The 12822-nt window shown below is 40.9% G+C and overlaps 1 protein-coding gene across 2 annotated transcripts in view; it reads right to left on the bottom strand.

Annotated features, from left to right (window-relative positions):
- KIZ (kizuna centrosomal protein) overlaps positions 1-10091 on the bottom strand; it is a 67459-nt gene extending 57368 nt beyond the window's left edge. The window contains exon 1 of one of the 2 annotated variants that reach the window (XM_081322561.1): positions 9565-10091. In XM_081322561.1, the coding sequence (XP_081178687.1) occupies positions 9565-9668 (104 nt within the window). In that variant the 5' untranslated portion in view covers positions 9669-10091. The remainder of the gene's footprint in view (positions 1-9564) is intronic. The other variant, XM_081322562.1, reaches the window with a different exon arrangement.
- Between the last annotated feature and the right edge of the window lie 2731 nt (positions 10092-12822).

The raw sequence follows: 12822 nt of genomic DNA, 5'->3' as shown, positions 1-12822 counted from the left end.
GTCTGTCCCTGTTACTGGATCTGTCGAATTGGCGTTCTGGTCTGGGAGGATAAGGGTGGGAGTAATGATTGAATTCCGACACTGTGTCGGTTGAGCGAAAGGACTGCTTGCGGGTGTAAGGGGTAGCTTTCCTGTCTGCTCTCCTAAGAAGATGGGACATGACCTTATGCTTATCATTGTTCTCAAGCAAATAAGGGTTTAGTGCCTCTCCAAATAACTGGCCTCCCATGTAAGGGGCTGAGGCCAACCGCCACTTGGACCCCCTAGCATCCGCTTGCCACTGCCTGAGCCACAGAAGTCTACGGGAGGTAACATTAGATGCTAATGCCCGGGAGGAAAATCTGGCCGCGTGCAAAGATGAATCAGCCATGTATTCTGATGCAGCCACTAATTTGTTTAAATCTTGGTGCATCTGTACCTCTTCTGGTGGGACCCTAGCCTGTAACTGGCGAAGCCAGAGGAGTGAAATTCTAGCGAAAAAGGAAGTTGATGTAGCTGCCTTTACCGCCCATGCTGAGGCTTGATGGGTCCTGGGAAAATTAAGCTTCGCTTTCTTATCCTCTGACTACAGAACCTCTGCTATACCCCCAGACATAGTGAAGGAGGAAATCAATGGTGCTAAGGGCTCATCTACAGTGGGGATTGCTAGCACCCCTGACAGTGCTGGAGCCATATTAAATAACTTTTTATCAGTCCCCCCACTCCTGGGGATGCAAAAGTACCTGGCGTTCCCCATTGTCTTTGGACTACATTGAGGAAAAGGGGAGGACAGGGAATGTCCTGTTCGGTAAACGTTGGTTCTGAAAAGACCTTACTGGTAGGTCCCTGGCTGGTGGGAGGTTCTGCCTGAGAAACACCGTCAGGACTAAGTTGAGCAGTGCTCCTGGCCTTGTGAAGTAAGGATTTAAAGAGGGCCAGATTAAACAGGCCTATGAAAGGAGGGGGATCAGGAGATAAGTCCTCATCTTCTGACATCCCCAGCTGTCTGTGCTCCTCGTCCCCTACGAATGACATTCTGCTCCTGGAGGAATGAGAGGGGGAAACTGACCCTTGGTATGCGGCTGCTTCCGCCTGGGAGAGATATGATACACTGCTGTGAGATGGGATCCCTGATGCTATCGACTCAGGTCGAGCTCTCTGGTGTAGGGTCGAAGCTACGCCTTGGGCAATAGCCTGAGAAATCAGAAAGTGCATTCGTTCTGATAGATCTGTCTCCTGAGCCTCTGGAGGGCGAAGTCCTGCCGCTGTAGTGGTGAATGCGGCCTCTGGGCCCGGAGATCTAGCTGTACTCGGAGGAGCAGGGATCTGAAGGCCAAGTCCCTCACTGGAAAGGGGAACCATCTCCACCTGTTCTGCCATGGGAAAAATGAACTGACTTGTTTCCCCTTCTGGAGACCAGGCACTTGGAGTAGCAGAGGTTGAGGGCCAAAAAACGATGCCTCCATGGGAACAGAAGTAATCTGACCAACCTTTGCATCTTTCTTTTGCTTTGCAGCTTTGGAGAATTGTTTTTCCAATGCCTGGTGCCTCCTGCTTGCTTCTTTCTCAGCAGCTTTGGAAGACCTTTTGCCAGAGATAGCTTTAGATCTGAGTTTCCCAGCAGCCTCCTGCTTGGCTGATCTGGATTTCTTGTGCTTGGAAGGACTGCCGGAGGCACCTTGAGATATCTGAGCTTCTGTAGTTTTATCTGCCATTGCAAAATCAGAGATACCACAGTAATGGCAATCTCAATGTGTTTGCAAAAGAGAGGTGATCCCAGTAGCAAGGAGCCAAGTTGGCTAGAAGTGGTGGTGGCACAACCAACTTAATGGGATAGCCAGCACACTCGCAATCCTGGTAGTGGCAGCACAACCAACTTGATAGGATAGCAAGCACACTCACTGTCCTGGTAGTGGCTGCACAACCAACTTAATGTGATAGCCAGCACACTTATGATCCTGTTAGTGGCGGCAAGACCAACTTAATGGGGTAGCCAGCACACTTATAAGCAATGAAATCGGTGTTGTTACCTCAACAAAAATAGTCTCCTCAGAAGCAGGAAACCACTAGGACCAAGCCTAATTGATCAAACACAGCATTAACAAACAGAGCCTAATGCCAGTGTTTAGAAGTTGGGCCTATAAAACAAGGTAACATAAAGATTGGTGATGCTACTTTTAGACAGCAAATATGCCTAAACTTCACCTACATTTTACTGCCTTACCATACCAAGTATTGCACTGCGAGGAATTGTGAGACGTGTAGCAACCTGACATGCGTAGCCAAATTTTCATGTTAGCTGATGGCAAAATATGCTACCTACAGTTGCAAGAAAAAGTATGTGAACCCTTTGGGATTACGTGGAGTTTTGCATGAATTGGCCATAAAATGCGCTCTAAACGTCATGTAAGTCACAACAATAGAAAAACACAGTCTGCTTAAAATAATACTACACAAACATTAGCTGTTGTCATGTTTTAATTGAACATAAGATGGAAACATTCACAGTGCAGTGTGGAAAAAGTATGACGTTTAGAGCGCATTTTATGGCCAATTCATGCAAAACTCCACATAATCCCAAAGGGTTCACATACTTTTTCTTGCAACTGTACATTAGCCATAACCACCATATAACCACCAGAGTTGGCTAAGGTATATACTAGATAAAATTCAAATTGCAGATAGAGAATGTACGGCCTCCAAGCTGCTAATCTGTATATATTTTAGGACCCCATAATCTATCCAGTTCAGCCTTGATTGCCCTATTTATTTTAACGGCTGTCACTATAGTCATTCTTGACTTATGACCTCCTCCGAGTTCCTTACAAACCACCTTTCAAGTTATAATGGACTTCCTCAGAGCTACTCACAACCTGGTTTTGAAGTTCTGACAACCACCTTCCCTTACAGCCATGTGATCACCTTTTGGTCAGTTGGCAACTTCACAATCACATGACCATGATTTTTTTTACCATTTCTTGCCAGAAACTAGTGTTTAATTCTAGTTTCCAGCAAAAAACAAAACAAAACCAGCAGTGGCCATTGGTTAAAATGGATTCATTTAACAATGCCAGCATTCACTTAAGGATTTCAGCATTGCTTAATGACTCTGAAAATAGATCATGAAATCAGATATTATCATGTGGTGACCTGCTTAATGACAGCCATAACTTATAACTGTAATTCTGAACTCAATTATAATAGTAAGTCAAGGACTATCAGCACTTTCTTCACAGCTGTTTAAATCCTAAAATCATCTGGCAAATAGTCAAGCCTGGTTGTAACCTGATGTAAAGAGATCCCAAAATGTTCTGCATAGATTTGATGACTCAGGACCCTACTTTATTAAAATATGATTGTTAGATATTAGTATCTATTCACACTAGGAAAGCTACAACTTCTAACCTTATCATTCCTTAATATCTAATCATTTTCAGTTAACTTTTATATTTGAACGAGTAGCTGTTTGCATGAAATCAGACTATATAGATATATCAACTCCATTCATGTAACAAACTCTCAATTTGAACACATAAAAATCAAGGCTTAAGAAATGTCCCTATAGAGGAGGATAATTACTCTTTTCTGGATTTTTCCTTTAATCAAAAAGGAAGTAAGCCTTCCCTGGACCCAACTATTTTAAACAACTTTCGCCCGGTCTCCAACCTTCACTTTCTTGCGAAGGTTGTTGAGAGCGTAGTGGCGCATCAACTTCCTCTGTTCCTTGAAGATACTGATTACCTAGACCCGTACCAATCGGGTTTCAGGCCCGGACACAGCACGGAGACGGCATTGGTCGCTCTGATGAATGATCTCTGGCGAGCTCGGGACAGGGGTTGTTCCTCTGTCCTGGTCCTATTAGACCTCTCAGCGGCTTTTGATACCATCGACCATGGTATCTTACTGCGGCGTCTCAGGAGATTGGGAGTGGGAGGCACTGTTCTTCAGTGGTTCTCCTCCTACCTTCTGGAACGTTCACAGTCGGTGTTGGCGGGTGGGCAGAGATCGACCCCGAGACCTCTCATTTATGGAATTCCTCAGGGGTCGGTCCTCTCACCTCTCCTGTTTAACATCTATATGAAGCCGCTAGGTGAGATCATCCGTGGTTTTGGAGTGGGGTATCATCAGCATACTGGCTTTTCATCTCAACCCCAAACCACCCCAGTGATGCCCTCGACGTGATGTCCCGTTGCCTGGAAGCGGTCCGGGTCTGGATGGGGAGGAACAGGCTTCAACTCAACCCGGACAAGACTGAATGGCTGTACATACCGGCATGTCAGGAAATTCAGATTATTCCATCTCTTAATATTGGGGGTGAGTTATTACCCCCCGTAGATAAGGCTCACAATTTGGGTGTCCTCTTAGATTCACAGCTCTCCTTAGAAGATCATATAGGAGCTGTGACTAGAGGGGCCTTCGCCCAGGTTCGTCTGGTGCGCCAGCTGCGACCCTATCTGGACCTGGATGCCTTGCGTACAGTCACTCATGCACTTGTGACCTCTCGTCTAGACTACTGCAATGCTCTTTACATGGGGCTGCCCTTGAGAACCACTCAGAAGCTTCAGCTGGTACGGAATGCAGCTGCACGAGTTCTTTTGGGGGTCTCCCGATACTCCCATATTACACCTCTGCTCCGTGAGCTGCACTGGCTTCCAGTTGCCTTCCGGGTGAAATTCAAGGTGCTGGTGATGACATACAAAGCCCTACATGGCATGGGTCCGGATTACCTACGGGAGCACCTACTACCGGCATCAACTTCCCTCCGTCCTATATGTTCCCACAGAGAGGGCCTCCTCAGGGTACCACCGGTCAGAGAATGTCGGCTGGTGACCCCCAGGGGGAGAGCATTCTCGGTGGGTGCACCAATCCTTTGGAACCGCTTACCAGCTGAACTCCGGATGGCCCCCGACCTTCGCTCCTTCTGGCGTGATCTAAAAACTTATCTATTCGAACAAGCCGGCCTGGCCTGATGGGTTTGGGTTTTAACATTACTTTAACTAACCTACAACATTGGGCACAATCATCTAACTTTAAATCTTGTATCCTGTATTCTTATTTTTAGTGCCCTGTACACCGCCCTGAGTCCTTCAGGAGAAGGGCGGTATATAAATCAAATAAATAAATAAATAAATAAATAAATAAATAAGTAGACATGAGCACTCAATAGTCTGATACAAGAGTATAGCAGTTCTAAGAAGATAAAAAGTCAAAATCAAAACATTTCAATTTAATACACATTAATATAAATTTAATACGTTACAATTTAATACATTAAAGAATTAAGCAGGAGTCCAAGATATTTGCTTTTTAAAATTAACAAAACAATTTAATTCAGCTATATAAATGGAACCATCAACTTGGAAAATATTTTCATGGGAAACTCCCTAGAACTTTGAAAAATGATTAGACCTGTCAACCATTTGGAGACAAAGCAAACCTTCATCAAACAGGAGACTCTAAATATAGTTTCCAAGATTATTCAAGCTTCCCAGTCAATACCTAAGATGCTGCCTAGATGATGTCTATAGGACCCATTTAAGAAAGAGTTCAGTCATCAAGCAAATCAGTAAGTTCACTAAAATTTCCTGCTCCCAGTAAAGCAGGGGTCTTCAAACTTGTCCCTTTTATGACTTGTGGACTTCAACTCCCAGAATTCCTCTGGCTGAGGAATTCTGGGAGTTGAAGTCCACAAGTCATAAAAGGGACAAGTTTGAAGACCCTTGCAGTAAAGTCTACCTTCTTTCAGATGTAAGCAAGAGTGGCAACTGTAAAAGTACTGTTACACCTATGTTCTGGCTGTAATTTTCCCTCTTGGATATCAGTCTTTGTTTGGCTGGCAGAAGCTCCCTTGTCTTGTCAGCTTCCACAAAAGTCATGTGCATCAGGAGGATTTGTCCCACAGTGGTTCTCTTCTTTCTCCAGCAAATCTTCAGACCAACCCTGAATATAGTCATGTCAAAAATCGTGCCCAAGCTCTCTTGGAAAACAAACCTTCAAGAGCCAAAATTTAGATCCATCTTTGCCAGTCTTTTTATCTCTCTCCTCCATTCTGCCCAGGCTTTTAAGTTTCCATCTTAAAAGTGTTTACCCAGTACACCTACTAGGAACTTCCAAAACATAACATCCAACAATAATGCTTGATATTAGACTGGAAAACAATTAAATGCACACATTTTGAATAGCCAGGTTTATTATGTTTAAGGTTAATTAAATGTGACTGTGAAATAGTCAAAATTTTATTTTTGTCTTGGACTCACTATTTGGAGTATAGCCCCAGATATGACAGCGTTCCGTGCGCCTTTGGCGTCTAGTCATGCCGGCCACATGACCACGGAGACGTCCTCGGACAAGCGCTGGCTCTTCGGCTTTGAAACGGAGATGAGCACCGGCCCCTAGAGTTGGAAACGACTAGCACGCATGTGCGGGGGAACCTTTACCTTTACATTTTTAGCCCCAGATACTGACAAAACAGACCAAAGCCTACTTCTTGGTAATACCGAAAAATATAGAATAGACAGCATCACAACCAGAAGGGTTTGTAACAGGCTGACCAACTGCTCTCAACGTGTACTCCTCAATAGAACTACATCTACATGGAGGGAAGTAAGCAGTGAAGTACCACAAGATTCTGTCTTAGGCCCAGTACTCTTCAATATCTTCATAAATGATTTGGATGGCATAGAAGGTGAACTCACCAAATTTGCAGACAAGACTAAACTGGGAGGAATAACTACCGGTAATACTTTAGAACAAGAGTAGGCAACCTTGGCTCTTTTATGAGTCGTGGACTTCAATTCCCAGAATTCCTGAGCCAGCTGTGCTGGCTCAGGAATTCTGGGAGTTGAAGTCCACGAATCATAAAAGAGCCAAGGTTAACTACCCCTGCTTTAGAAGATAGGCTCAAGATCCATAAGACTCTTAACAGACTTGAACACTGGGCCCTATCCAACAAAATGAAATTCAGTGGCGAGAAAAATAAGGCTTTACACTTAGGCAGGTATAGAATAGATCAGGGGGTCTTTAAACATGGCCCTTTTATGACTTGTGGACTTCAACTCCCAGAATTCCTCAGGCAGGCAGGCAGGCAGGATGAGGAATTCTGGGAGTTGAAGTCCACAAGTCATAAAAAGGCCAAGTTTGAAGACCCCTGTAATAGATAGTACCTGGCTCAATAACAGTAACTGTGAGAGGGATCTAAGAGTCCTAGGAGAAAACCACTTAAATAGGGGGCAGCATTGTGCTGCAGCTGCCAAAAAAGCCAATGCAGTCCTAGGCTGCATCAAGATCACGTGAAATGTTAGTATTGTTTTATACTGGTAAAACCACATTTGGAATCATGTGCCTAGTTTTAGTCACCGTGATACAAAAAGCCGTTGGGACTTTCGAAAGAGCGCAGAGAAGAGCAACAAAGATTAAGGGACTGCGGGCTAAACCATTCAATTAACATTTGCAGGAACTGGGAATGTTTAGTTTAATGAAGAGAAGAACTAGATGTGACATAATAGCCTTCCAATATTTGAGGGATTGTCAACCTATTCTCCAAAGCACCTGAGGGCAAGGCAAGAAGTAATGGATGAAAGCTTAACAGGGATTTACAATTCATACTCTGTATACTGTAAATAATGAATGCAAATTAGGAACAGTAAACATAATAAAGTATGGAAAGCTAGTTTTGGTATATTTCTGTTTTAGAATATTTATATTTGAAATATAATTCAAAGTTTAAAAAGCTAGCAGTTAGAACAATGTATTCCTATGCAATGGAAAATCAACATCTGTCTTTGGTAACATTTCAGATCAGTTTAATTAGATTAAGTACCAGTTACATGAACCACAAAAATAATGTTGCTCTGGTACACTTTAAAAAATGAAGCACACTTCAGCTTTTACAATATGTTGAAACTCATCTGTACAATTATTTTAGAAGAGGGACAAAGGCATGCTACAATCACCCCAGAACTTGTTAGGTAGTATCTTCTCAGTACGTTAACATAGTATTAAAACATCCACTGGGGATCAAAAGAGCTTAATAAAGTTCAGTTAGCGCCATAAGAATACCGCAGCATATTTTCACCTCGAGGTAGGATTGTTTGAATAATCTTTCAATGAGGCAATAATTAAAACGTAAAAGTAAAAATTACTTCAGCTGACAGCTAGACAGACCCCACTGAAGAGTCCCAGTGTCACGATTCCGACAGACCAAGACAAATAAAAGCAGAAATAAAGCTCAAAGTTGACACGTTAAGGGCGTGAAGGTCTTTTCTCTTACATTTGTACTGCGATATCTGCATCCAAAGCTCGGAAATGTGGTTCAATATTTATTTATTTATTAGTTGAATTTATATACCGCCCTATTCCCGAAGGACTCAGGGCGGTTCACAGGGCAGTTAAAACAGTACAAAGAAAACCAGCAAGATCTCTCTCGATTCTGGCCAGCCTTTAACCGCACCTTTATAGCAATTACACATATTTTGATAGAACCGGGGCGTGAAAAGCATTCCAAGAATCAGGAAGAAGGTATTCCGTTGTAACGGTTCAACTCTCTCTACCCCGCCCTCCCCCTTCAAATTTCAGCCACTTTCAAAACAGAAGCGTCTGGAGGGAAAGTCGGGCTAATGCCTCCTTAAGTAACACCAGCTGCCTGCAATTAGTGCAGGTTCGAGTCCCACCAAGCTCAAGGTTGACTCAGCCTTCCATCCTTCCGAGGTAGGTAAAATGAGGACCCAGATTGTTGGGGGCAATTAAGCTGACTTTGTAATAATGCCGCTTGGGGTGTGTGTGAAAGCCCTAATAAGCAGGCATATATTTATTTATTTATTTATTTATTTATTTATTTATTTATTTATTTATTTATTTATATTTTTATACCGCCCTTCTCCCGAAGGACTCAGGGCGGTGTACAGGGCAATAAATACCAAAACAGAATACAAAAGTTAAAAAACGATTAGATAAACGCCCAAGTTTAAAACCATAATTAAAACGTATTAAAACCCCAACCCTAACCCATCAGACCGGGTCAGATTGCTCAAATAGATACATAGAAGGAAGGCTACTGCTAAGCTTGTAAGCCGCCCTGAGTCTTCGGAGAAGGGCGGGATATAAATGGAATTAAAATAAAAAAAAATAAAATAAAATAAATTCTGCCTTTCCGTTTAAAAAAACAAAAAACAAAAAACAAAACCAACCACCTTTGCCAAATGCGGCATTCTTCCCTGGGAGAAAGCGTAAAAATTGGTTTTAGCAGCTGGAACTTCCCCCCCCCCGCGCCCGCCGGTGCTCAGTTCCACCTTCCGAATCCATAACAGACCTTCCGAGGCGTTCTACCTGCTCCGTTGCTTAGCAGCCTGCAAAGGAAGCCCCGCCCCCAAAGCTACCGGCAATTCCCGACTATACCAAGTGAGTACCGGAAAAGAGGGAAGAAGCGGTCAGGTCGGAAGTTAAGCCATGTTTCCTCCAGGAGGGGGTCTTCAAACTTGGCCCTTTTATGACTTGTGGAATTCTGGGAGTTGAAGTCCACAAGTCATAAAAGGGCCAAGTTTGAAGACCCCTGGATAAGAGAAAAGAACAATTGCGCGACGGCCTCACCTGTGCCGGAGATCTGCCTGAAGACGTCGGATTTGTTCGTCATAATCGCCTTTATCGCAGCCGGCAGCAGTGGGATTTCGGGCAGCGCGCACGTTTTCAGTCATCGCACCAACGCAGCGGAACAGGCCCGAAGCTTCTCTTGTTTATTTTCCGTTGGTCTCCAAAGCTACAAAATTTCTTCCCGACATGCAGCACGGCCACATCACGTCTCTAATTCGCCAGCCAATCATCGACGAGGGGGAAGCCACGCCCTTCTCGCCCGTGTGCCGAAGCAATCAAGATACTGTGTAAAAAAAAAGTGGCGATCCGCTTGTGGTCCGGCGTGATTAATGAAAGATATCTCGGCTCAGTTCAAGGGGGGTTAAATAAAGGTAAGTGTGATTTCAGGGGCAGCTTGCTCCACAGGCGGTTACTCAAAAGTCAGCAGTAGCAAGTTTAGTCTGTAGTAAGTATGTTATTGGGATAAAATTAATTACATTTATTTATTTATTATTTATTATTTATTTATTTATTAATGGGATTTATATTTATTTATTTAAAAGCAACTAATTGGATTAGCAATGGTTGTTTAACGCACATGGATTGGTGTGGTACTTTTTTTTAATCTATAAATAAGTCTGATGAATTCAAGGGATTTAGCTTCAAATTAGCTTCAAGGGTTGTTACTTAATTTGTATGCATTATTATTAGGGAGGTAGCAGAATCATCTAGGTCTTGACCAAATCCCATATTAGTCAAAAAGATGTAAAAAAAAGCGTTAAAAACTTTTAGTTAAATGTGAGCTTGTCAGCTAGGTCTGCAGACAGCATGAAATAGCTGAAATTTGTTTTTATCTTAGAAAACCTACATACCCTATCAACCATATCACATTCCCTTTGTCAGTATATAGGATTCAGATTATTGTTAATTTTATGGAATGCTATAATAAAAGAATTTAGATTCCAAATCATTTTGTTCTCCTTGTGAATGAACACACCCTTTTCACCACCATCCTCATAATCTTACCTTTGAATTGCGTTCTTCTGTGAACTCATATTCTGTTTGCTAATGGATAAAATTGCTTGACTTAGAATGGGGTAATGATCACAGAATATTCAGTCCTTGTGCAGATTGCAAGTGTACACATTATAAAACAACAGTGGCTGAGTCCATAATTTCAGTAATCCATGGTTTGTTTGAAAGTGGTTTATTGTGTGTGCCACTCTGGGTGGATTTTCATCATGGTTTAAAACTACAACAGCTGGATTCACATAGCATGCTAAACCTGAGCAGGCAAAATGTGTTATGCTGAGTACATTGTGCAAATTGGGCATACTTTACATTTATTTTGCAATAATTTTAACAAGTAATGAAAATATAAGGAGGTAGGCTGCATTCCTGAACAATAATGCTCCAAACTGGAGTATAATTGAGATATTAAAAAATAAACATGGATCTTTATTTTTACTTTTCCTGTTGACAAAAGTATATCTAAAAGAAAGGTGAGAAAGAAAGATGAACTGAAGTAAAAAATAATCTGTTGCAAAAAATGACATTTTTTTAAAGTAGTGTGACAGATAATAGCATTAAAAAAACTTTTACTGTTTTAGTTTATTATCTTTTTTCCTGATTCCTCCAAAACATAACAGTTACATTCAAAATCTGTTGGAGTCAATGAGCTAGGTAAGTTCATTACCATGTTTACTCATGAAGATCCAGAATCAAAGCAAAAGAAAGCAAAAGTCCTGTCAAGATGGAAAATCACTGCCTACTGAATTTTAACTAAATTTCCATGGTCCATCCCATTTTTCATTCCTCTAGGAAAAGCACTTTTAGTCAAACTAAAAAAGGTCTGCATCTTGAACATTAAAAAAAACAAAACACTGAGGACGTTCTACTTAATTCAATAATCCATTGATTTATTTACTGTATTTTCATACTGTTTCCCTCTAAAAGAGAAGATAAAAGCATTTAATATTGTTACACAAAAATAAGTGTACTAATTTCACAAGGCAATTAGCCTGAAATATCTTAAATATTTCCCAGTTAGCTGAGAATAAAAATGATACTAAACCTATTTAGTCTATAATAGTTATAACATTCATAAGATTTAGTAACAAGAAATAATAAAATTCCAAGTAAATAACCAAGCTCAGAGAGCACCAAGGATGCTTCAATAATAAAATTCGTCAACATTTTAATCAAACGTTATGTATGTATTGTAATAGTGGCAAATATCTGTAGCTGCGGCGTAGGATAAGGATGAAGGTTTATTGTCCGAACTTGTGGGTTGGTTTCTGAACATTTCATTACCAGGCTAGGTAACACCTTCAGCAGGAATTCTGGGAGTTGAAGTCCACAAGTCATAAAAGAGCCAAGGTTGCAAACCGTGGTTTAGGGGATGTCTGTGTCAGTGCTCTTCTGTTTACAAGAGCTTCAGGTGTGGGTGTGTCAAGTGATGGTCTTATGATGAGTCATAGCTTTTTAAACTACAGCACTAAATGTAAATAATATATAATAAATTTGGAATATAACATTGAAATTCCAACCTTGCTCTGTTAATGGTTTTGGGTTGTAAGGAATGTTAGATATACTTCATATGATTTCAAATATATCTGTGTATTTATATACATACATACATACATACATACATATGTTTTTAAAAGATTAGTTATTCTTTCTAATCTGGACATGTTAGAATTCAAAAGAACATTTTTGCAAATGTTGTGGATTTGTCTAATACTGATTCCTTATTGGTTAGAATGGTTAACCAGGTTCTGGAAAAGAAGTTAAGGGTCAAAGTGCTTTTAAACTATAGTCCTCAACATTTAGAATGTTTCAGTTTATATAAAATTTTGGCTATATATTGTCTCTGGTTTTTTCTGAATAAGGCAATTACACATTCTTGGATATTTATGTAACAGACATTAAAAGTTGGCCTATTAAAAATTGTCAATTCTCAGCCTTTGAACTGGCTTTATACTGAATAAGAGGCAAAAGTGGATAATATTCCTTATAGTCTTGGTTCAATTCACTGTTTTAAAACTGAATGATAACAATTTGTGTTAGTATAAAATTAAGAACCTGGCAATATATAATAGATGAAAATGTGATTTTGAAATTTGACATTTTTAAACAATTTGTTCTAGTTCCAATTATGTCTCTCTTATTTTTTCCTTATTTCTGTTTTTAGAATTTCTTTTTTAATGTTCCTGGTGTTTTATTTTTTTCTTTTTCATCATGTAGTAAATTTTACAACAGTTTTTGAGTTTATACATA

Source organism: Vipera berus, assembly GCF_964194415.1.
Source record: "Vipera berus genome assembly, chromosome: 3".
NCBI lineage: Eukaryota > Metazoa > Chordata > Lepidosauria > Squamata > Viperidae > Vipera > Vipera berus.
The sequence above is the reverse complement of the archived record's forward strand: the minus strand, read 5'-3'. Positions and strand labels throughout refer to the sequence as shown.